This window comes from Egretta garzetta, unplaced genomic scaffold, assembly GCF_000687185.1.
Source record: "Egretta garzetta isolate BGI_Z169 unplaced genomic scaffold, ASM68718v1 scaffold633, whole genome shotgun sequence".
Classification (NCBI taxonomy): domain Eukaryota; kingdom Metazoa; phylum Chordata; class Aves; order Pelecaniformes; family Ardeidae; genus Egretta; species Egretta garzetta.
The window spans coordinates 690054-714595 of record NW_009259195.1 but is presented as its reverse complement, the minus strand read 5'-3'; the positions used below and the strand labels follow the sequence as shown (position 1 = coordinate 714595).

Here is a 24542-nt window from a genome sequence, read left to right as displayed (position 1 = left end):
TGGGAAGATTGGGAGTTTGCTGGTGCTCGAGGGCAGGCGGATTGGCTTTGCTGGCTCCTGCGCTTTGGGCTGCTAGCACTACAAAATGGTCTGTGTTGTTTGTTTTTCAAGTTTTTCAAATATTTATACCGTGATATAATGACTCCGCTGACGGACCGTCACTTAAATATTTGGGAAAGCTTTCACTGCCATCACAGAATTCCAGGAGGTGTGGGTATGTCCCTATGCCAGGTGATTTTGGGCAAAAGCTTGTTACGGCAACTTCAGGTGTTGAGGTGGTGTCCTGTCGCGCAGTTTTGGTGGGCGCATCCATTCCATGGGCGCATCGACCTCTTCACTGATCGCCGGTGGGCGTTCCAACACTCTTTGCTCCCTTCTGGAGCTCTCCAATCTCTCTCCCTTTGTGGTAGCTCTTAAATATTGGTTTCCCCACTTTTTTGCTTTGACCCCAAAGATTGTGGTTGGAAACGGTTGTTACTGTTCTTGGAGCTTCATCCCCTGGGTCTCGGAGGTGTCTTGAAAGGTGGGATGGTGCTGCTGCAGTGGCATAGGATGGGAACCGCCATCGCTCCGGGCACGGGCAGCTCTGGGGTGGCCTTCCCAGGAGGTGCGTGGCTGTGCCGTACACCAAGCAGGTACTAATGTCGCTGTTTGAACTCTCCTGTTTCCAAAACTCACAAAGCTCTCTTGGTAAAATGTTCCCTGTTCCCACTGGATCTCTGCAGGAGGAGCGTATAAACTGACTGACGATACTGTTTCCAGGCACAAAAGATAATTGTAAGTATTGTTGTTGTTGGATTGTCGTCACATTTCTGATTTGGTGTTTGGTTGTTTTAACTGAGAAAATTTTCATTTCTGTGCTCTCCATTTATTGGTTATTCTGGTCAGAAGTTCAGTTTGAGCAATATGCACGGAGCAATTCCTTTTTGTGTGTACATATATGTTTGTGTGTATATGTTTGCATGTATAAACAGTTATTGGTAGGTCTTGGATTTGAAAAATTACTTGCTGTATTCCTAAACTATGGTGGGTTTTAAGGCACAGGCTGACTTATGGGTGGGAAAGAAACACTGGAAACCCAGAGAGTTCCCTGATGGACTGGAGATGCCCACCCACAAAAAGTGGCACAGCTGGTGGTTATGGCCCCTGTAAGGCTGGTGTACCTACTTAAATACAGTTATTTAGGCAAAATTACTACTGAATGTCAACTTGAAACACTTTTTTTTTTTTTTTTCAAATTCAGACTTCTCATTAGTATGTTAATATTGAACCGAATGCCAACTCACAGCTTAGTGCTCTTGTTGCCAGGAAGGTGTCAAAAATAGGATTGGGCTTTGTGGTGAAGGTTCATAAAACACTTTGAAAACTGTTGAGCTGTCAGAAGAGACGTCCTGTTACTATGAACACGGGTCATTTTCAGGGTGAATTAAAAGACGATGGTCTTTGCATGTCAATTAAAAGATGATGGTCGTTGGAGCTCTGTAAATCAGGGATGTGTGCAGGCACTGGGAGCTGGGATTTGCTTGCCTTGGTCCTAGTAATGCAGGGATGGATGAGGAATGAATTAGACGTTGGGGGGTGTAATTGGAGAGGGCGGGTATCACTTCTCTTTCTTTTTTTTTTTTTTTTGTAATTAATATGTGAAATCCTTAGTGTCATATTTAAGCCCCAGGGTAGAAGGGAGAATATTTTTCAAATGATTAACCTGAAAAGATGACAGTTCATAAACTGAGCACGGGCAGTGCAGTATAAAATGTGGAGCTTGCTCTCACTGTGTCATGTCTGTGAGATTTCAACAGTGCTAATAGCCATTTGATGAAAATATAAACTTGGTGATTTTGTGCTTTTGCCAAATTACTATGGAAGTGTTGACAAAACAGCTGGGGAAGTCATTCATCACATTGCTCTGAAGTCACTCATGAGATTCTTTTCTTTTTAAATTTAACTGCATGGCTTTTTGCTTTATATATATATTTTTTTTTCCTTACATAATCTGGGTTTGCTGTACGTTAAGGTTTTGAAGACTGGTTTAAAGCTGATAATGGAAAAGTGTGTAACAAAATCATATAATTTGCAAATTAGGGCTTGCTCTGAACTGCTCTGGAGATGCTCCTTTTAGTGAGGGCTGCTAACGGAAATGTAAGACATCTTCATGCTTGAACTCGTTGGGTTTTAAGAGTTACAAAGATCTCTTCATTGTGAAAGTAGAAGAGCACTTTCCCTCTGCTTGCTGTCTGAAGAGTTTTCTAATTAGAAGCCAGTTTTGCTTGACCTGGTGGTGGTAACTCCTAGGAGGGTTGAAGGCAAGAAGCAAGGTTTTGTCTTTTGGGGCCGTTGCATCTGGCACTGGGAGGTTCTGGAGCACGATCGCGAGAGGTGTGGAGGTCCGAGGGGCTCTGCCCAGGCTCAAGGAGAGAGGTAACGCTGGTGGAAGGCGCCTTGTGTCTGGGTACGCAACAGAGGACCTGGCCAGGCTGCATGTAGTTGCGCTGTGGATTTTTTGTTTACTTGTTTTCCTCTAGTCGTGGGTATTAAGTTGCATTGTAAGGGCTGGTTCTTTTTTCTTCTCAGTGGGATTTTTGGTTTGCTCTTCAAATCCAATTTTGAAGTGAAGCGCGAGCTGTGAGGCTTCCTCATGGCAGAGGTGAAACCTGCAGGGATTTTTGCCTGAGGCTAAAATGTAGGTGAGATGAAAAAAATAACAAACCTCAGAATATTGAGCCCAATCAAGTATTTTGATGTTAGTGATACCAATCCTGGAGAAAGAGGGGCCGTGTAAGAGAGGGAGAGACAGTTACAGTGATCTGAGCCCCATCTCTCCTACGTGTTGTGTAGGGGCTGTGCTGGGGAGAGAAGCTCCTGGAGTAGGAGCCCCTGATGCAGCTTTTTAAGGGTGTCTGGCCAGCAGCACTGCAACGTGGTGGTAAACAGCGTGACTTGCAGGAGGCTATGGCAGAGATCTGACATGACACTGGGAAGTATAGAAAGCATCTTTTAAGTAATCTCAATTGCTGTTTAAAAATCAGGTCCATTTGCTCAAACTCTGAGCTTGAAATCTTGCTAATTTGTATTTATATGTCAAGCTGAGAAGCTCATTCCTTGTTCTTTGCTTCCTTTCAAAGCTCACGCAGAAATGAATAAAAGACCCCTGTGTGTCAAAGTCTTCTAAAATTAATAAAATTCACTTTGAGCAGTAGCATGCAAATGGGGTCATCCACTTGCTGGAAACGTGGGGACTAATATTGCCTCCTGCCATTTGCATTTCCCACATCCCAAATCTTTAAGGTGAGAGCAGTTGGCGTAATCTATACGGATGCCCTGGCATGCTTCGACAGAAGCAAAATGATTGCAGAAGGCTGGATGTGCTCAGCCTGCCTTTTTCTCCAGCCTCAAATTTTGATGTAGGACCATTCATTGGGCTTCAAAAGAGCTTCTGATGAGTGAGTTTTGGCAGCGAGGCTCTCTCAGCAGCTCCCCTGTCTATACGTGCCACCTGATGCGGTCAGGCAGGGGTGACTTTAGCCATCGATGCCATGTAGCCGCTCAGGGGAACGGCACGGTGACACCTCCTTTTGAAGTACCTGTACTGCTGCCATTAGCATATGGCATACGCTCATTTAATTTTCCCAGTTTGTTGCATATTGGGGTATCCTTGTGGCCAAACGTCCTTGTCTTGCATAGCTTGATGTGCTGGGAATGCCGGATTCATGTTGGTACACACTGGGCTGAACACAGGGTGTAATGGTGTGCAAAATCCAGATGGCTGAAAAAAAAGGGAAATGAGAAGGCTGAGCTTTCTAAGGGAGCTGCTGCGGGGTGGGGAGGGTGAGCAGACCCAGCGTGGGGCTTTCCCTGTCCCTGCCCTGTGCCACAGGGGTATGGGCTGGGTAGGAACAGCATGAGCTGGCACTGGAGCAGCTGGATATGAGGGCAAAAATAAAAGGAGCAAGGCCATTGCCAGCTTTTAAAACCAGAAGGGCAGAGGATTGCTGTGTGCGTTGAGCAAAAAGTACTGAGCTCTGCCCTTTCCTGGATGCTGGGCGTGCTGCAGCCGTGGCTCTCCCGGGACAGAAATAGCACGGAGAGAGTCTCTCCGTCAGTCTCTGTCCTTCTCCCCAAATCCCATCCCCTTTTTTTTTCCATCACCTCCTAGAACTTCACCACCACCTCCAGTGCTGTCCCTGGCTTCTTGTGGTCTTATTTTCCCCCCCTCACAGGGAATGCCCAGCTCCCATGGCAGGGGAAATGGTGCTGGTTCTGACCTGGGAAAGCCCAGCCCAAATCTGCCAAGTTACGAACTTAATACGAGGCTTTGAGCTGGAGCAGGGAGACGCTGCACGCCTGAGCGCGGCGACGCTGGTGTCGGCAGAGCTGGGTGGCTTGGAGATGAGGAGGGGATGAGGTGGGACACAGCAGCCGGTTTCTGCAGAGGGCACGGGTTGAGAGCGGACGACGTCTTTCGTTTTTAATCAGCTGAGCACTCCGAGCACCCTTCGGCTAAATGTGCCCCAGTATCGTGCAGGGAAGAGGTCTGCTGCCACAGCTGACCCTGAATCTCCTCATGCTCTCTCTCCGAATGTAACAGTGGCACTGAGGAATATGCAGTTGCTCTGGAAGAAAAATAGTTGCCAGTAACTGGTGAAAACCACTGATTTGCGTGAGACAACTCAAAACGTCGTCCTTCATCCCGTGCTTTAGCTGATAAACTTCAGTGTTGAAATAAACTCCCGTTTCGGTTTACAAAAAGCTCTGCGCCGAGCAGCAATGGTGCAGATGGGGCAGCTTCTCCGGCATTCCCTGAATAGTTTCTGAGTGATTTCAGGCTCTTTCGGCTTTCGAGACTACTTGCATTTTTTTATTTTTTATTTTTTTTTTCAATCAGTAGATTTTAAAATGGCTGCTTTTTCTCAGAAGCACCACATCAGATAGCAAGAGAGAGATTTTGAAAGGTTGTCGCTGTCAAACTCAGACAGTGACGTTTTCCAAAGAGGACCCGATGCAAATTTTGGTTTCTGTTGAGTCTGACAAACCTGAGCCAGCACAGGCTGCAAGTGGGTTTTATAACTCCTGCTGTTAACGGTCGCCGTATTAGTGTTTCCTGGCATTTAGAAACAAGTTTAAGAACGATTAATCAGAAGAACTTGCTCAACATTGCCTCCAGTAATGGTGATGGAGTATTTTCTTGGCTGAGCGTGTTGCCTACGGTTTCAGGAGGGGTGGGTGCGTGTGTACATGCGGTTTTGTAAAATACCCTGGGCTTGGTATCTTATGAGCATCCCTCGCTCCCATCAGAAATTAAAAGAAACTGTGTTGAATTTGGTAACTTTCTGAAAACAAATTTCAAGTTAGGTCCCCCAAATTAGACCAATTCTTCTATGTTTTAGTGGAGTTACTTGGTCTCCTGACATTTTCTCTGTGCTACAATATATTAGACATGAAGCTTCCAAGAGAAGTAACAAAAGAACCAGTTAATCTCCAGGAATTTTTCAGCCCAGGCTGATCCAGGCGTGTAGACAGGTCATTTCCATTAAATAAGTTCTCTGCTCCAACAGGCTCCTCTAAAGTGTGAGATTTCCCAGCAAACGTTGGACTGGAGTCTCAGAACAACACTGGTATCTTCTGCAGAGGCAAATATTAATACCGGAGCTGCTGCAACAGTGGAAAAGTTGATGAGTACAAAGACCTTCTCAACAGATTACAAAGACTGTAGTGCTATTGGCTTCAGATAAATGTATTTAAACGGGGACTTTTATTCTTTCTATTTGCATTGCTCCTCCAGTCGCAGCTCGGCTCTCCCCGGCAGCAGGGGATGTAGTTGAGTCATCAGAAACTCCAGTGCCCTCCATAGGCGCGGGGTAAACTCCAAGTCCTTGCAATAAGAGGGGGAAAAAACCATTCCAGCAAAGCTTTTTTTTTCTTTTGCACTCTTTTTTTGTTGTCAGTCAGCATTGGTAGCAGCTCAGACCAACATCAGACTTGCAGTTGAGTCCTCTCTAGAAGCAGCAATAGCGTGTCCTGCTCTGAGCTTCAGAAGATACACCTCCTCTTCACTTGAAAGTCTTAAACTATTAGAAAGACACTTCGCTGGCCATCATTCAAGAAAGATTTGGCTGGAGTAAGTTTCCTGCAAGTCACCCTTGCACAATCAGATTCACTGGAGCTTTAGCTCGGAGCCGTCTTGTGTCATTAGGTAAAGTCCCTCACCAGTTGCATCTTCTCCTGATGCTGGTTGCAGGAAGGGCTGCGCGTTGTTCAGGGCCTCGGGGAAGTCTTCCTCCGGACTGAGCAAACTGGTGCACCTACTTTTTGTTTCTTAATACAAGGGAAAACCCTGGGATTATCTCTCTATATATTTTTCTTCTTGGTTAGGTGTGTAAGAAAATAGCACGCAAGCAGTAAGTAGGGCTGCTGTGCGGGAACCGCGTTAGGTGTGTAAGAAAATAGCACGCAAGCAGTAGGGCTGCCGTGCGGGAACCATGAAGGCTCCGCTTCCTCTTGTGCGGGAGGTGACATGGTGAACATAATTAAGTGGCTCGATATCCTCAGGATGTTTACCCCGGTTTGTTCGACATGTTTCTGTTAATTACTATCTTGCCATTAATTACTGCTGATTCCTGGTAGGATTTCAGTTCAATTCCAGGACGTACACGGATGTTACATAAAGGTAACACAAAATAATAACGCGAGCCTGTGCGGGGCTGCTTTCCTGTGAAGTGCTCCATGGCTTACCCATCCCATCTCACCTGGAATATCCTCTGCCTTCATGTTTTTACTCCTGTGCGTTATCTCAATTTTCCAGGAGTGCACGTGGACCCCTTGGTGTAGCTTGTGGCTCCCCCAGAGCACCCGCCTAGCACTCAGGGTACTGAATTGTACTCCCAGTTTGCCTTAGGCATATAAAATTGATGCATTACCAAAAAAATACGAGTTGGCAGTGACTTTTCTGATAACGTTGCCCCTCACGATAGGCAATATTGCCCTCTACTGGTTAATTACAGGTTAAAAGATCCATATTTTCCCCTTTCATGTAGCAGCGCTTTGCTATGAGAAGTTACTTTTCAGCCCTTCTTGCTTGGAGCAGAAGGCAGGTTTTGGTCCTAATGCAGCTTTTTAGGATGCTACAAGCTCACGTTTGCTATCTTTTTCTCCAGAAGCTGCTTTTCACTTTGGGAGGACCCAGTGCACCCGAACACCAAACTTTAATTACTGTTTTTAAATGTTAGTAGTAACTCTGAATCCATCATCTTCAGAATTAACCCTTAGAAATGTAACTTCTCCAAACTGGTTTTGCCAGTGAAATAACTGCAAGGTTTTTAATTATTATTTGCATTAGTAGAATAAGGCCTTTTGCTTGATGCTGCAATCTGGATGCCGACTCCAGCAGCCCCTGATAATTGCCCCCTTCGCTGCCCCAGCTGGGGCGGCTGCACGATGAGCTGGACGCAGGCCCTGAGCTGAGTTAAAAATAAGCTTGCAAAAGGAGTGTTATTTTTAACTCGGGTCAGTCCCCTGCTTGGGTTCACGGCGCGGCTGCCTGGGCTCTCACGTGGGCGTGCTGGCTTGGGCACCCAGGAAATGGCAAGGAGGAGCCATGGGGGGAACCGAGGGCTGCTGAAAGCCAGAGCACCCCTGAAAGTTGCTTCTCAAGGATATTCCAGCTCTGAGCCCATCTGTGGATCCCCCCCATCCCATCCCAGCTGTCTTCCTAAAAGCCATTTCCAGGACAAACATCACTGCTGACAAAGCTCCAGCAATGCTGAAGCACTTTTTGGTGGTGATGCCCTGTGTGGCTGACCTTTCCCAGAATAAATTCTTTTCAAGTCTCATCTTTGCAACTGGCACAGCTAGCTTTGTTCAGAGTCTGGCCGGAATGTTTCAAAGATGTTTAAATATCTACAAGAGAAAAGGGTTGGTGCAGATGACACTTCAGTTTTGCTTTGCAAGGTGTATTAAAGATAGATGAACAAAGCAGAGTAATGTTGAGGGCAGCTTAAGATGAATTTTCTTGCAGTATAATAACAGAGTTCAGCTCAGCTTAGCAAAACTGCTAATTACAAATCCTTGATGACAGAAAGTTAGGGAGCTTATGAGGAAAGGTTGAACACACACTTCCAAAGGGATGCTGGTTCCCAGAGTTCAATACTGAGGGCTTGTGCTCAAGGTTTTAGCACAGATTGCCACCTCTTTTGGGGCAAACAGTGGGTTTGAAAAAGTTTGGAAACAGCCCCTTCACCGCTTGTCCTCAGTGAATGGTAGCCAAGTGTTTCATATGGATGCCCAGCCTCGGCCACGCGCCCTTTTCTTGCGCTTCAGCCACAGCTGCCTTGCACAGATAAACCCCAAGCAGGAGCAGCCAGGTCTGGTGCAGGCAGCACCCAGCACAGCCAGGGCTCTCCTGGGTTTGTTGAGTTGGTGCAGCACCTTCAGCCGATGTGACGGTGCAGTGCAAGGTCCAGCTTTGGGGGTTAGTTTTGGATCTTTTTGAAGGAAACAGAAATATGCATTGCAGGAAGTGTTTGTGGGGTTTTTTGGGTTTTTTTGTTTTTTTTTTCTTGGAATATCATCTTTCATGGAGCAATTGAACGATGAACACTGCTGGAGGAGGGGATGGTTCTTGCTCTGGGACATTTGCAGAAGAGCTGCAGGTGGAGGACACCCCAGGCAAAGCCTTGGAGAAGGCATACCGTGACTTTACAGAGACAAAAAGTGATGTAGTTGTGAGGACAACTCATGGGAGATGTGTAACAGGCAGGTACTGTTGTTTTCCAGAGTCAGAGCTGTGCTTGTACCCTCAGGAGCTGAAGGCAAAAACCTGATCTGGAGAGCAGCTCTCGTGGGACTTGCTAAAGCAGGACAGGGTTTCCTGCCTCTTCTCTGTGTTGCAGTTGATTTAAGTGGAAAGTTTGGACTACAGAATATCTTTTTCACTTTTATATTTTATTTTAAGTTGGACCCGAGCAGTGGGTGTTTGCTGGAAGATCTTCCTGCGAGTTCATCAGGTGCCCAGCACTGCGGGGCGGGTGGCACAGCTCAGCTCCCAGAGCAAGGGAGCTCTGCAAGCAGCAGATGAGGGACGCGTCAGAGGGCCAGCACGCAGCGATGCTGCAGGTACCTCACCGGGGAGGAGCAAGATTATTTTGAATTCTTCCAGTGTTAACCTGTGCCTTTCACACCAGCTGAATTAGACTAAAGGTGCCGAGATTGATCTCTGGTGTAGTTAGGAGTAATTTATTGGGGTGTGTGTAGAGCCTCTGGTTTTAACACCGAACTGCGTTAAGCGTTAGTGTACCTGACCGGGGTGTCTCTGCCATGCACACACACACAGAGCCTCGAGAGCGGCCTCAGCACACTTCTCATTCCTGCACCTGCTTGCCAATGTAAATTTGAAACACGCATCAAGCAAGACTTTGCACATCAAAAAGCAAGCCCTGCAGTTTGTGTTTCCATGGGAGGGGAGGGATCTCCTATTACTGGTACACTATAATTTGTTAGGAAGTGAACTTGACTGGGTTTTGTATGTGCAATGGGTGTATGTGGGTTTTCTATGCTTTTTTTTTTTTAACTCCTGGCATTTTATAGGCTTTATCTTCATGGACCTGGTATCATCAGACTGATACATGCTTCAGTGCTGTTTATATAGCACGTAAAATCCCGTAGCCTCTTATGGGAAATGCTGGCAATTCTGCATTTGGCATTTTCTGAGCTTTTCCTTCCCCAGTGCCTCTTGTAGCTGAAGTGCTGGGCCACCCCTGGGAGGGGAAAAATGCCGCCCTGCCAGCCCTCACCTTCTGCAAGGAGAGCCGCTCACCCAGAGTTGCACCTTGGTATGGTGCAGGCAGGCGGCGTCTGAATGCGGAAATCCTTGGTGTTATCGTCACTCGTGTTACGTCTTGTTTGCTTGTGCCTTTGGAAATGCAGGAGAGTCCAGGGTAAAAAAGCGTGAGCGTTGTTGGGGGGCAGAACGGGCATTTGATCACCCGGGGAAGAGGGTCCTCAGTGTTAATATCCGTGCACATCAGGTGCTCAAGCGCATGGCGGGCCGATGCGAGGCGCGTCTTGGAGTCCTCTTCTCCTGCGAGGCCTCAGGTGCCGCACCGCACTGTGAAATGACTTTTTAAACATACCTTGCCTCCTTTTCCTCATGCCCTCAGAAGCATCTCCCCGTGTGCGATTGCAAGGTAAAGACACTACAACAACCTGTTTTGTCTGCAAGTGTTGGTGGTTTGGGCGCACACAACAAAGCGGGTATTACTGCTCTTGTTCCTTGCTGCGTACGTGGTGCTTTTTCCATCTTCAAAGCATTTTCCAGCCATGAACTAAGAGCACAGGCATTAGCTGAGAGCACACACCCCTCCCAAAGCAGCTGATGCCGGGCACATCCCGGGAAAATCTTCCAGAATGTGACGCACCACTTTTGATGCAAATAAAATGACGCCGTATTTAATCAGCTCTATTAAAAGCACTTAAGTAATTGAATTAATGAAACTTTAAAAAGCCTGTAAGAGACAAATGTGGTACACACCTTTCTTCACTTTTTTTTTTTTTCCTCCTTATTTTCCCCGTTGAATGTCTTTGGCTTTTTTATTTGTTATCTTACCGTTTGCTTTTCGATGTGTGGTTTTGCTGGGGGGGGTGTTGCATTATGGTAGCTGATTTCTCTACTTTGCAGCACTGGTACTGTTACAGTTTCTGCAGCAAAGGAAAGCGTCATCTGCAAAATAGCATGAGTATGACCATAATACCTCATCTTTCATACTAGTTTTTGCAAACATTGGGTTTTTATTTCCATCGTGTTCATTTGCCTTTGCTGTGCGTGCGTGCGTGCCTTGCCCCCTCGACTGTGCTCACCTCTTACATCTTCAACCCGATTTCCCATCTTCATGTGATCTTTCATGCTTCTCTAACCATCCTTCCAACACCCAGCCTCTCTGAACCCAGGCTGGCTTTGTTTTTCTCTCACCATCCCTGTAGCCAGCTTGGGTATTTCTCCCTCCTTCCCCTATAGCTTTTCCTTGAGCAAGGTCAACCCTTCCTAGGCAGACAGCCCAGGTGAGGTGGGAGAAGATGAGATGCTCTGCACAGGACAGAAATACCGTCCAGGGCTGTGTGCTTGGCTCGCTCACCCTGCCTTTTGGGAAAAAGGAAAGCGGCCCCAGAGTTGTCATATCCAGCTGGCTTTTTTGGGTGGCTCCAGTGTGGTTAGAGGCCATTGAGGAAGCTTTCTGCTCCGGACACTCCCTGATCTGCAGATAGGCAGGAGGATCTGCGAGCTAACCTCAGCCAAGGCAGCAGTTTAGCGACACGCAATTTCTAGCCCGGTTTTGAGGTTTTTTTCAGGCTAAATTTAAGCCTTTTAGGTGCAGCTGACTTTTCTTGCGCTTTGCTTTTTCAGGTGAGGCAGATGAAGAAGCCTTTGCCGAGGAGTGCAGACGGAGAGGACAACAAGCCCTGCCCTTCCAGCCAACCAACCCGCGCCTGCTGAAGTCTCACAAGCCTGCCAGTTCCCCCAAATATGCCTACCATTATAATAGCGATGAGGTGGAAGAACAAGATAGAAGCCGGGTTACGAGCAGCTTGGAGACCCCTTTTTATTTATCAGGTGTGCACAAGCATGTTGATGAGAAATGCGCAGAAAAGGATTCATCAGCTAGCGAAAAGCCAAAACCAAAAAGCCAAGCAAGACGTTGTTGCTGTGTGTTGACTTAATGTCAGGTCCCCGGTAGAGAGTAAACAGCAGCTTGTGCGCCTCCGTCCTACATTAGCTCTGCTCTTCAGTTTAGTCTAGATTCACAACTGCCCTGGATTCACAGATCCAGGGCAAATATTGTTATGCGGCTGAAGTGCCTATGCTCTTTTTTCTTGAAAGTGAAGGCCTTTTTAGAGATGAACTAATCACAATACTTTGCACGTTCATTTACTTAATTTGTGCTTGGTTTCCATGCCGAAGGAGAAGTTCAGCAACTTGATATTATTTCTGGAAGCTGCAATTTTAGGCACCTAAATACTAATAGAGAAGGCTGAGACAGTTCAGGTGAATGCAGAAGCGCAGCGATTGTCCTGGTTGGAAGTCCTGGTTTTGGAAGTAATGAGTCCTTTGATATACTTCCCGTCTGTAGTGTTTCAGCAATATAGTCCAGAGGCTATCTTGGACAACAGAGTCCTCATAACTACTTGATTTAATTTGAATGTGTGGTCAAAGATCATCCAGGACTGCCAGGACAGGTTTTTCTGAAACATGAAGGTGCCTTTCTGCTTGGATGCCCAAAACCAGGGGCCCTTCTCAGTAGTGCTGAATGAGGTGAAGTGCTGGGAAGCGTGAGCGTATGAGGCTCATGCACGGGGTAAACACAGTGCATGAAGAACACGCGCTGTACCCCAAAATGTGTGCTCACGTACTTCCAGTGCTGCACCAACTTCTGCTGCATTTATGAGCCTTTAAATCTAACGCTGTCTTCTGCATGAAAGACCTAAAGATATCGTGTGGGATGGCAGCTTGAAAAAATAGAAGCATTCAGTGAAAATGTCTTCCTGATCAGTTGCTGGAAGTTTTGTCTATTTAGGGACGGCTAAGTTGAATCTTTTCTTTAAAAAAAAAAAAAAAAATTAAATTCTCTACAGAAGCCTCAATGTAACCTCTGGGCCTATGTCCTGAAATCTCCCATGCCAGGGTTTTGTCCTCTGTGTGTGTAGCTGGCAAAACAAAACCTTGGCTCTGCATTTGGAGACTGGAGGTTCTCTGCAATCATGACGATACTTTGTAAGAGTTTCCAAAGAACATCCGAGTTTGACATGCACCTTGCAATTTTTGGAGCAATTTTTAAGATTGCTTAGGACTTTTTGCTGTGAATCTATTTATGCTCCAAGACGCACAAGTTTGCAATCAAAATGGATTTCCAGAAGGATTTGTGCAATTGCAAAATCCTCTCTTCTACCAGTAGATTCTGAGTTGCTATAAAAGATTCAGGTTGAAAACTTGATTGCAGTAAGACTAAGCTTTTACTGTTGTTTTAAATATTTTGCCTACTGTTCCTCTGATGGACAGGGCGGCTGAAGGACTGGCTGAGTCAGTCACAAAAACCTATGTGAGTGTCTTAATCCCTCCCTGGGAAGTTTGTGCACAAGCCCTGGCCAGTAACGCCGTTCTCCCCCATGGGTGTCCACCTCTGCCGACTGCCTTGCCCAGCACGCAGGCTTCACCAGCGCAGCTCTCTCGCTACAGAGACCACTCACTTGCTGCCGCTTGGCTTCTCATGGATGGCTGCGACAGCTGCCGGGCTTGCACGGGCCAGCGTTGGGAAAGAATAGCACCTTTTTCTGCTTTGGCCCAAAGCCCACTCTCTTCAGTGGAAAATAAAATTCAATGGCCTCAAACGGGGTGCTGTTCCACCTTGAATCAGATGGCTTTACCACCGCTGGCGTGTGGCCCTTGGCAGCAAGACTGCGCAGCAGTTTTAGACGTTGTCCCAGTTAGAGCACCTCCAGCAAATACTCAGTCATTAATGGTTCTCCTGCAGTGAAATGGCTTTCTTTTCCCAGCTTTAAGAGTGGGAATGTTTGAGTTTTAACTTGTAAGTCTGTGGCAGATTTAAATGAAGGAAAAGGGGATAGGTTTCATCTTGACTACGTGGTGGGAATCCCTCTGGAAGTGGCTGCCTCTCTCTAGCGCCCAAGGAGAAAGGCTGGCCAACTTGTTTATACTGGCAACCAATATCCAGAGGTGAGATGAATCCTCTCCTTAGTCAGGATTTCCAGTTATTACAGTGGGTTTTTAATTTAAAAAAAAAAAAAAAAAAGAAAAAAAAAGAAAAAGTTGATTCTCTAACATTGACACTTTGCATTTTAGTTGAAATTCGTACTGTTCCTGTTTCACAACAGCCTTTAGAATAAAACTTGTATTCTGGAGTTGCAGTGTATCTCAAACAGTGCTCTAGCTCCACCCAAGTAATTTTTTAATAAGAATTCAGATACTACAAGTAACGCAGTGCCTGGTTGTATGATTCATGGCTGATTGGTGATACCCAAGCTGTGCCAAAGTGCTGTTAATGCCAGCAGAGACCTGGAGGTTACAGCCACTAATGGTAGGGGTAGTGGTAGCTACCCCTAAAAACCTGCTTCTCTGGATTTGACAGTTCTGCTCTTTATCTAGCAAGAATGGTTGAAATGTTTAATTGTTAAAATACTGAAAAATACACGATGTGAAAGATCATTATTTGCAAGATAGTATTGCAATATTTGCTCTTCCTTTTGAATGAAATAGCTTGCATTAACCCAAAACTTACAACATTAATAATTCATTTTTGCTCCATTTTCACCCGCTGGCATCCCTGAAAAGGAAACCACTTTAAAAGAACTGGCTTAACTAATCTTGATTCTTTTCTGGCATGGATTCCTCTGCTGGAAAGTTGAGCTATTTGTATTTTATTACATTTTCAGTGCGGTCTCAGTTCTTTTTAGTGACATACGGGTTCCTGAGTTACACGTTACTAACAATTGATGTGCTTGGTTGTCCAAACTAATTACCTTATAATTCTCTCACATACTTGTATTTGGGCATGTAATGGAAAGAGAAAGGCAAGCAAAGCCACTGTTTTCTGTGGAAATCTAATACGTGAGGAATGCTGGAGGTGTGGAGGTGGGAGGGAGCTCGCTCTCCCTTTGCTCCGCATCCCCTGGCTGTAACTGTGCCCGAGTGGGACGGGGCAACAGCTGTGCTCCTCTTGTGGGCCGAGGGTGGGAAGATTGGCTGGTGGATTTGGAGGCTGGCCTGTTGCTCCCTGGCTTGGCCAGACCTGCCTTCACGCATGGTGTTTTTTGGCTGCTAGTATGAGAGCATCCCATTACCTATTTGCCTCCCAAAGAAGGTGGCTGTCTTGCACATGGAAGGGCTTCCAAGGCTGCATAGCCTTGCAAGCTTTTGCTTGCCATGTGGGAGTAAAACCTTGGACTCTACTCAGTAATAGTATTACCTTAATTATTAGCAGGCAAGCAGGTTGTATCTGGCTTGGTATGCTCTTGTAGAAATTCTAGGCAGAATTGGTAATGAAAACAGTATGGTGAACAAGCATGAAGGAAGGCCCCAGTAAGTTGCTAAAGCTTTTCAGTCACCTAAAAGATCAAAGTTGGAATGACATCACTGGGTTGGCCAGTAAAACTGGAGAACTCGCCCCTTGGATTTAACAGTGCAGATTATTAAATAGTGGAGTGGCATACCTAGACGGGGTGGGATGTTTTGTCACCTCAGGTCTTTATGTAAAGGCAGGTTCTCTCTCCACGAAGCTCCGTGGCATGGGCAGGAGCTGTGGATGCGGTGAGAGAATTAGTAGGTCAAATTGTGGTGTGTGTTGGGCAGTGGCTCGGGCTGACAGGAGGGAACGTGAAAGTGTAGCGTAAAGCTGTAATTGTAAATTGAGTCACATGCATGAAATTATACTGAAGCTGTGATCTGGGGTGAATTTTTGTAATGGCATATGCAAGTGTGGTGAGTCTAAAATAACATGGTGGCTAAAATAAGATGGTGGCTGCAACTCAGAAGTAAGCCAGCTACCTTTGAAATAGCAATTTATTGTTTTGACTAAAGAGGTATTTCTAAGAGCAGAAAATTAGAAAGCGCACTACAGAACCCAATGTGCATGCGGCCCGCTGCTCTGTTAAAGCTCTGTGCCCACGTTGGAGCCATGACTGCTTTGCTGGTTTGAAGGAGGGCAAGAGAATGGCCACAATCGTAGCAAAAAGGTAGTAGATCTTGAAAACCACTTTCTCTGGGACTTGAGCAGAAAGTATGAATTCCCTCTGTCCCCAGTGTTGGTGCTTTACAGCCTGAAAGTGGAAGGAGGTGCCTTCAAAGTCTTCACCTTTGCAGGAGATCTTTATATAAAATCAGGCCATGGCCTTTATTACTAACTGATGTAGGTCAAGAAGCAGAAATGCTGTGCGTTAATCGTCGGTCATGGCTGAACACCTTGTTTTCTTCTGCTGACTCCTACGCTCTCTTGCGCAGAAGGAAGGTGGAGCAGATCTGTGACTGCTCTCTGCATCCTGGTAGGGCAGGCAGATGTCAGGCAGGGCAGGCAGATGTAGGATACCACAAATGGGTTGGGTAGGAGCGTTTTGCTCAGAACACTTGTCCCTTTGGATCACTCACTCGATGTGCACACCCCCCCTTGCAGTTGCTGCCCAAGAATGTGATGAGTTTCATAGTCAGTGACTGAAAAAAACTGTGATGTTGGGAGATGTAGATGGCAGAGAAGTGGAAAGCCAAAAGGAAAGTCAACCTGGGACCCAGCAGAGAGGCTTCCCAATTTGTTTTGGTCTTTGCTGAGTGGCTGAGGGAGTTGCTACTAAGCGTTGTTAGAAGTTGGTTTCAGTCTTCAAGCAGATTTTTAAAAGCTGGAATGGCTTTTGTGCTCTTTGTGGTTCTTCTGGAAGTAGAAGAGAGGGTCAGCTCATGCTGTTTATTCTAGACAAAAATTATCCAGGTTTTAAACCAGGTGTAATTCCAAATGGTGTGGATTCTTGCTTCATCCATCACTGCTCCTGGCAGCTGACGAAAGCAAGAATGTACCAAGTTAGGCTGATAGCAATCTGCATTTGAGTGAATCTGTTTTCCAAGTGTCAAAGCTTGGGGAAGCTCTCAGCAACCTGTTCTCCCCGCACCCTTCCCTAAGAGTCTCTATCTTAATGTAACACATTTCTAGAGTTTAGATCACTAACTATTGCTTCTAAGGGGGGGAATTTGAAAGGCCCATCTCTGAGGCCAGAACTCTTTGGCTGAAGCCAGTTCAGCCAGACGCTAGCCCTGGGAAGCCTCCATGACTGCTTCGTGATGCTGGTGGCTCACCAGGACACAGGTTCACTGCAAATTAATCAAACAGTAATGGGCCTGCTGCTTTCTAATTCAGATTTTGTTCTCCCCATGACTTTTGGGGCTAGTCTTGTAACCAAGGCAGCTAAATACGCTTTTAATTAGTGCTGGTTGAAGTATTCAAGCACCAAAGGGTTACATCTTTAGTGTGCAATTTTTATTTTTACTAGGAGCTGCTTCACTTGTTCAGATCAGGTTTTTGGCTGTTATCACCCAGCGTAGCATCGCTGGCGCTAACAGACTGGCAAAGTTTGACCTACCCTTTCTTCCTAGGTGGAGGCAGAAAAGGAAATGGTCGAGAGTGAAATTATTTATCACAGCAGGCTCGAAACAGAAAAGACCCGGCAGTTTTCTCTTGAGGAATTCTCTGTATTTGTGCATTATCTCCTACTTTGGCCAATCTGTTTCTGTGTGTCAGTGATAACACTTGAAAGATTTCCACTTTTCACCCTTATCATTCCGGAGGCTGGTAGGAGACCATGTTGTCAAATGCCTAAATATCTTCATACCACATTATTTTAACATTTGAGTTTTTTCATTTAGAAGACAATGAATTATGTGGCATTCATTTCAAGTCATAATTTACATTGCTCATGGTATTTTTAAGGAAGAGTTTCTAGAATTGCTTTCAAAATCTCAAAAACTTGAAGAAAATGGACTGTTGCAAAAAAAAAAAAATTATGATATAAAATAGCAGTACCAAATGCAATCGTGCCTGTATGTGGAAGCCTTTTACAAATACTGACAGTGTTTTGAGAATGAAAAATGAGAAAATTATGAAGCTAATAACCTGTTAGGGTTTTGTGATCTCTTCCCAAATATGTGTGTTTAATGTTTCATAGTTATTACATGAACTAATTCTGATCAGCTGATGTGATGCTGTTTTTCCCTCCAGTAAAGGGAAGAATCCTTTGAATGACACCATTTGGGTGACTGATTCCCGAGTCAGCACGTCTCTTCCGCCTCCGTTGGACTCTGTGGGAAAGCAGAGATGCTTGAGCCCTTCTGGGATGTGTCCCTTAGCAGTAAATTAAATGCCAAGGGATCCTATTTTTGACAATGTATAGGTGAAGGAGAGGCTGACATTGAAGTAAACTTCATGGATGGAGTTCTTAATTAGGAGGTGTCCACGCAGTGTCCCCGGGGACAGGATTGCAGCTCAGGAGGGTGCAGGGAAAACGCAGCGTCATCTGCAATTCTGCAAAGCGCTGCCAGTTCTTCTCTTCCTTAAACAATAGAACTGGTTTCCACGCTAACTTTGCGCAGGCTAATCGCTCGTGGCAGAATTTCTAAATAAATATCCTGCTTCTTGACTCAGATGATTGCAAAAGATGAAGTCATGCTGTTGATACAGCGTAGGAGCTAGAGTGATAACCTAGGAACAGTTTCCCTTTGCTGCAAGGGAGTGTATTTCCTCTAATGCATAAGCCTTTGATAGTGTCTGAAGTGGTTTTAGCCCAGAGACTCTCTCATGGTCCTCCCCAAGTCTTAAGCTTAAACTGAAGAACTGCCGTTCCGCCGTGGGCACAACCCGAATTGCATTTGGGAGGAGCTCTGATGAGGAGCAAACTTCAGCCAGAGCATGGCTTTGTACTCCTCTGACCTCCCACCGCTTCCTTTTCCCATCTTAATTTTGCTATTGGTGCTAAACTGATGGGGAGCCAGGCGCCATGGTGACACTGCTTGCTCAGGGTCGCATCTGCCTGCTTGCAGACAGAGTCGGGGAAAGAAGCAGATTCCCAGACACAGAGCTGTGCCCTTCCTGGGCTATTCCCTGACTCCCAGCCCTGCCCCTTGGCTGGCTTGCCCAGGGCTCCTCCACTCCAGCCTGGCCCCAGTCACTGGACCATGCGGAATCCCAGTGGCAGAGCACCACTGAGCTAAAAGACCCCTCCAGCTATTTCAAAGCATTGCAAAATGATTATCTGAGAGAGACGTTTGCTAGCTTTGAGTTTAGATTTATAAGTGCACTTGGGTAGATGTGGCATTGGTTCTGCACAGGCCACTGCCCGTGCAAGTCTGCTAGCACCTTGCATTTTACTGCAAGTTTGGAGGAAAGCACGAGATGCAGAACAAGAATTGGTTTTCACACATCTTTGCGGGGGAAAAAAAATCGTTGGGACGATGATCGCGTGGCTGGGAGTTTGTGCCTACTGAACCCGTAGCAAATAATTGTTGCTTGAATTTAATACTTCTGTGTACCATTGGAGCTGTGGTAGCATATAACCTATGGTGCATAGTTAAGCATGAGCAGGCTGCTGACCTGCATAGAAAATGCGTATTGGTGAACACTGAGCACCGTCTTATTTACTCAGGTTTCTCAGCATTCCCTAGTTCTAAAATGGAAATGCAAATATCGTGGTAACTCTGACTACTGTGAGCAGGAAGCGCCAGTACTTAAATAGCTCCTGCTGTATAAGTCTTATTTATTGCTTCCGTTTTGAAAATTATTCTGGTTTTGCATGTGCTCTAATTTTGAAGCTTTTCCTGAATGGCTTTGAAGTCCTTGGAAAGTTCTCCAGGTCTTTTCAAGCTTCAAAGATTGATAGTGTTTTCTTTCTATCCTATGTGAGGGATGTAGTAGAACTGGGGATATAGAAGAACTGACTATTTAAGAAACACCATTAGAAAGCCAGACATTTTCCTTAAGATTCTTTAAACCATTCAGAGAATGTGTGCTTTTGCTAAAGGGAAACGTCCATGAATGCTGTGAATAGTGTTTGACAAGCCGTGTTTCCTCAGGACACAAAGAAGGCAGCAAGAGGAGGAAGCAGAAGCAGAGAGAGGAACAGAAGAAGAAGAAGTCAACCAAAGGGAGTTACTAAAATGGACTTCTCTGCTATGCCAGTAGCTCTATAGTAATGACAACTTAATGTTACATTTTGAGCACACCTCTTTTGTGTATATTTTTTGATTGTCCACACTGCTAGCAAGGAAGTGACTCATGTTTAAAACTGTACTAAAATTGCACTATGTTGTTCTTTTTAGTTTCACGGAGTGGCTTTCTTGCCAGTCAGGTTAGGGAATTCGAACGAGGCTGATCTTGGTTAGAAGCACGTTGCGTTTGACGATTGGAAAGCGTTACAGAATTTCTTACCTCTTCCTTCCCTGGGACTAAACCAACTCTAGTCCAGCGTTTGTTTATTTGTTTTGTAGGATAGAAAAGGTTGTGCAAATGCCTGTTTGCTTGGTCCCTCTGGGATCAGCATCAGGCCTGTTGAAAGAAGAGTCCTGCTCACTCATGTCAATGGGAATGGGATTGAGACATGAGCTCTTACAGGGTAATTTATGCAAGCTTAATAAGTGACTTTTATGGTTGGGTTTTTTTTTTTCCCCCAAGCTGGGCAGCAAAGGTTTGTCCCTGCTATCAAAATGTTCCTTCATTTTAAATTGTGTCATGAAGTTTTATCCTCCGATTTTAAGAAACTTAGTGTAATGATGGTCTCCTGTAAGCACTCCTACTGATTTCCTTAAGCATAGTTGACTCCCGATGAATCATTTAGTGAAATCATTCCTTATTTTAAAAGTTTATTTTCAGAACCTACAGACAATGATCTAAGTGCTACTTTAAAACTGCTCTTTGTTTCTGCTGAGTAGGTTTTAGATAACAAACATTTTTCAGCATCCGTATAAGATTTTATCAAGTTGTTTCTGCGGAGAACTTACACCTTTATGTATGAAAGCATTTTGCATCGGTTTTATTGCAGGACTGATTTTTTTTTTTTTTAGCTTGAAAAGATGTCTTCAATTTAAAAGAAATATGTATTTTCTGGCAAGATTATTTCCTTGCTTCCCATACTTGTCTCATGTGCATGACACATTGCTTCTCTTAACCTTTTCGTTTGTACAGAGCCCTCCTGTTGCCTTAAGCATTTACCTGCATGTTTCTTGTCAGTATGTTGCCTCCTCTTTTTAACCTCCAGGTAGGAGAGAGCAGCTTATGGTTTTGTTTTGTTTCTTTTGTCCTTCCTCTTGCCAATGTGTTGTTGATGTAACAGACTTAAACCTGGCAATATTGAAAGTCCACAGTTGCTGGAGAAGCTCACTCATCCTAACCTTAAAAGATGTAGCAATGCACGTAATGGTGTAAGGAAGAAGCTAAACCGAAAAATCAAGTCTGCATTCTAGCATGGTTTGATATAACAAATTCTGGTGTCTCTGGTATCTGAACGGTTTAGCTTCAAACGCTTACATTACCCAATGTAACCCTATGCAAACATATAACCATACGTGAACTCTGTTAGGGTATTTAAATTACGGTTAATATGAAATAAGACTGAGTACCAGTTTTCTGTCACTTAAGTACCACTTTTTTTTTGTTTTGTGCAGTGTTACTAATATTTAAAAATAAAGAAAATTCTCCTTTATACTTTGTCCTCTTGCACTGTACTCTAGACTAGAGCTGGCATGAGTTGTTCATGTTTATTTTCAATTAAAGTTTAGGCTGTAAGCACAACGGGGAGAGTCTGCATTCACAGAACGCCCACAAGCATGCCAAGGTATTCCTTCTGCTAAATCCAAGAGCAAGTTGATACAGTCCCTGTGTCAAATGGCTGACAGTGGGAAATGAGGGTCCGTTCTAGCTGGAAACATCGCCATAGGAGCATGTACATCAAATGGAACTTGCACATTAGCCCTGCAAGGGATATTCACACTGGATAATACACAACACTTGGAATTGCATCCCATTAGTGCACCTCCTGTACTCTGGAAGAAGTCCCCCCCCTGGTACCTATGCCAGTTTTAAGCTATTAGCGCTCCTTATTTGTTGGGAAAATGGTGTGTGCTTTGGAAAAGCAAGAGAGGTGGAGGAAGGAGAGGTGACAGCAGCGTGGGGCTGGTGTCCCCCAGGGCTGTCCCTGCTCTGCGAGCAGCCGCACCTCGCAGGGCAGAGGAGCTCCGGATCAAGAGCGTGCCTTGAAGATTTAGAGCAGACCGGGATTTGGTACATAAATACCTTCTTGACTCTGACCCCTCTGTTAGGCTTGAAGGAGGGGGGTAGGGTATTAATTAGTTAGGAGACCTGACGGTAGGGTATTAATTAGTTAGGAGACCTGAAGGTAGGCTCTAAATTAGTTAGGAAGCCTGTGTCACCACGGGCATCCTTATCCCACTGGAAAGGTGCTGGCGTGCTTGCATCTGGGCTCCTACACCCTGAGCCTCCTGCGGGGAGAAACTGTGGGAAACAGAGTCCTCAGAGGAAGGAACCACGGGCATAATCTTTCCTATAAGTACCTAGCATCTGCCCAAGCTTGCCCATAAATTAAGAAATGTGGGCTTGTGGCCATTGAGCCTAATTCCTGCCTCCTCAGCCTGGTTATTTTTCAATTTTAACTGAAGGGTAATGGCTTAACTGAGCACCGTGGAGCAGGGCTGTCAGCCTGGGGGTAGCGCCGTGTTGCAGGACAGCCTGGACATGGTGCCATGTCGGCCACACACGTATGAGCAGGCGCACGTGTGAGGCCGCGCATCCCAGCGCATCCATCCGCCAAAGGTGAGGGCTGCATGATGGTATGGTTACTTAAAGTATGTGCTGGAGCTGGAAAAATGCAGGTGGGTGTGAGACACCACAGCTGATAACAGATGATGTTGGCCCAAGTGTGGCTGTGAATAAATGTATTGTGAAAGTGGGAAAAAGATTCCTGACCATGCTACAGCACCTCTGTGGAAGAGCTGAGGACGGAAACGGAGCTAGTTTAAATACAGACCTGGTGTGATTTGCAAAATGTATTGCAAAATGATTTGTTACAGAGCAGAGACCCAAAGTGTTTTCAGTCCCTTTTAGTATCCCACATGAAAATTAAATTATTAGGGTAGAGAGCACAGGGCGAGTTGAGTAACAGCATAATTAAAATGATACACTGAAAACAAAACAATTTTATCTTAAGATAGTGAGACACGATCACAAACAGGCAAAATAGAGAGAGATAAGAGTTCCTGCTCCTGACTTGGAAGCTGCCACTATGAAAATGGTTTAAATTAGTTGTTTTTTCACAACTTTTAAGGATGTGCACAGTCTGCTCTTTGAACTGAGATTTGGCAAGGCTTTGATCCTAAATAAATTATCTCAGAGAGCGCAGGTGTCAAAATGATAAATGTATTTTTTCAAGTTTTTGCCCAGTCCCTGCTCAGTGCTGCTATGGGCGGCTTTCAGACCTGTAAATCCTACTCCTAGATGTAGCACAAACCTCAGTTTTCCTCTGTCAGCTCGGCTGCCCTTGGAGACTTGCTTTTTTTTCCCCAATTTCAGAACCCTCTCGTAATACTTTGAATGTATTTGTTGAAATAACACACTGAAAAGATGCTTCGTTTGAAAAGAAGAGAGCCAGATACTCATATATGTATGTATGATAATCGTTAGGAAAGCACCGAACTGCCTGTTTGCCCAAGCACATCTGAAATGCATGACTCATACCCGCTTGTTCTTCAGGAAAGTTTCTAGACATGTGCCACCAAACTGGTGCCTATCAGGTGGTGGGATTAGCTCGTTACTATATTGCCTATATAGAAATGTATTCATTTCCAATTTTTTTCCTTAATTTTGTGTGCCAGTTGCACAGGACTGTTTATTCCTGGGATGCACAGGTCAGTCCTTCCTGCATTTCAGATCGCAGTTATCTTCCCTCATGTGCAGTCCTGCTCCTCTATCTCCAGACTTAGCTCACGTTAGTGCTCTCTCACGTTACGATGCCTGGGGAGCACCTTACTCTCCTGTAAGTCACATATTGGTGGGGGGTGGTGGTACAATTGCCCGTGATTAGCTATATTTAATTCTCCTCTTCCCAATGAGCAAGTTGGAATCTGGTCTTAAGAGACTTCTTATTACAATTTGCAAAACTTTGCTCATTACTACCTGCAGCACTGAAAACCCTAGCCAAGGCAAGGCAATTTTCCTCGCCACTGATGAGAATTAAAACAGGGTACTTCACTTAAAGCCACACACAGGTCTCGGTTTTCATAAATGTTCATATTTGAAACTATGATCAATTCAGCTGCCCCGTGTCAGCACGCTTTGACTTCTCATGGGGTTTTCTAGCCAAAAAGGACTAGGTGGGGTGTTGGGAAGTGTCAGGTTTGTTAAACACCTCTTAGTCACCAGCTGTTAACTGACAGCAGGAGAAGCTGAGCTGACCCGAGATGACATTTCCAAGTGTGGGGAAGGTTACCTTGCTGCTCTCATCACAACAAGCAGAATCTACTCATGTCATTTGGCATGTCTTGGTATCCCAGCTTTGCCTTCTGCCTCTTCCAGAAGGCCTCATGTTGCCACTGTAAAGCCAGCCCAAAAAGCAAGAAGTGAGCGTGAGAGGAAGGCCAAAATACATGCTCCCATAATGAGTCTGAATGCTTTGATTTCAGGGAAATGCCTCCATGTCTGCCCGGACGTGATCACAGATTTTCTAGGATGTCTCCAAGGAAGGAATGGGACCTCACTGCACTGGCTGGATGTTTAATTGCATCTCTTCAATGTCTGTTTCTGTTGGCACGTACATCACCTGTCTACTTAAATAGCATACAGAATTTTTTCCACCCCTTGTTTGGGAAGTGCTTACCCTTTGGTCAATGCAGAACATCTGCTTTGTTCTTTAGATGGCCGGTGGTTGCAATTTAATGAAGTATTATGATATGGCAGGTGTTATTTTTACATTATCTCAATATTAGAGAGTTGCAGTTGGGAAAA

At 45.2% G+C, this 24542-nt stretch overlaps 1 protein-coding gene across 2 annotated transcripts in view; it reads left to right on the top strand.

The window, feature by feature from the left end:
• DNAJB6 (DnaJ heat shock protein family (Hsp40) member B6) overlaps positions 1-21186 on the top strand; it is a 52551-nt gene extending 31365 nt beyond the window's left edge. The window contains exons 8-9 of one of the 2 annotated variants that reach the window (XM_009635812.2): positions 11393-11599; positions 19604-21186. In XM_009635812.2, coding sequence (XP_009634107.1) covers positions 11393-11599; positions 19604-19686 — 290 coding nt within the window. In that variant the 3' untranslated portion in view covers positions 19687-21186. Of the gene's footprint in view, positions 1-11392 lie in introns of both variants that reach the window. The other variant, XM_009635811.2, reaches the window with a different exon arrangement.
• Positions 21187-24542: the final 3356 nt, after the last annotated feature.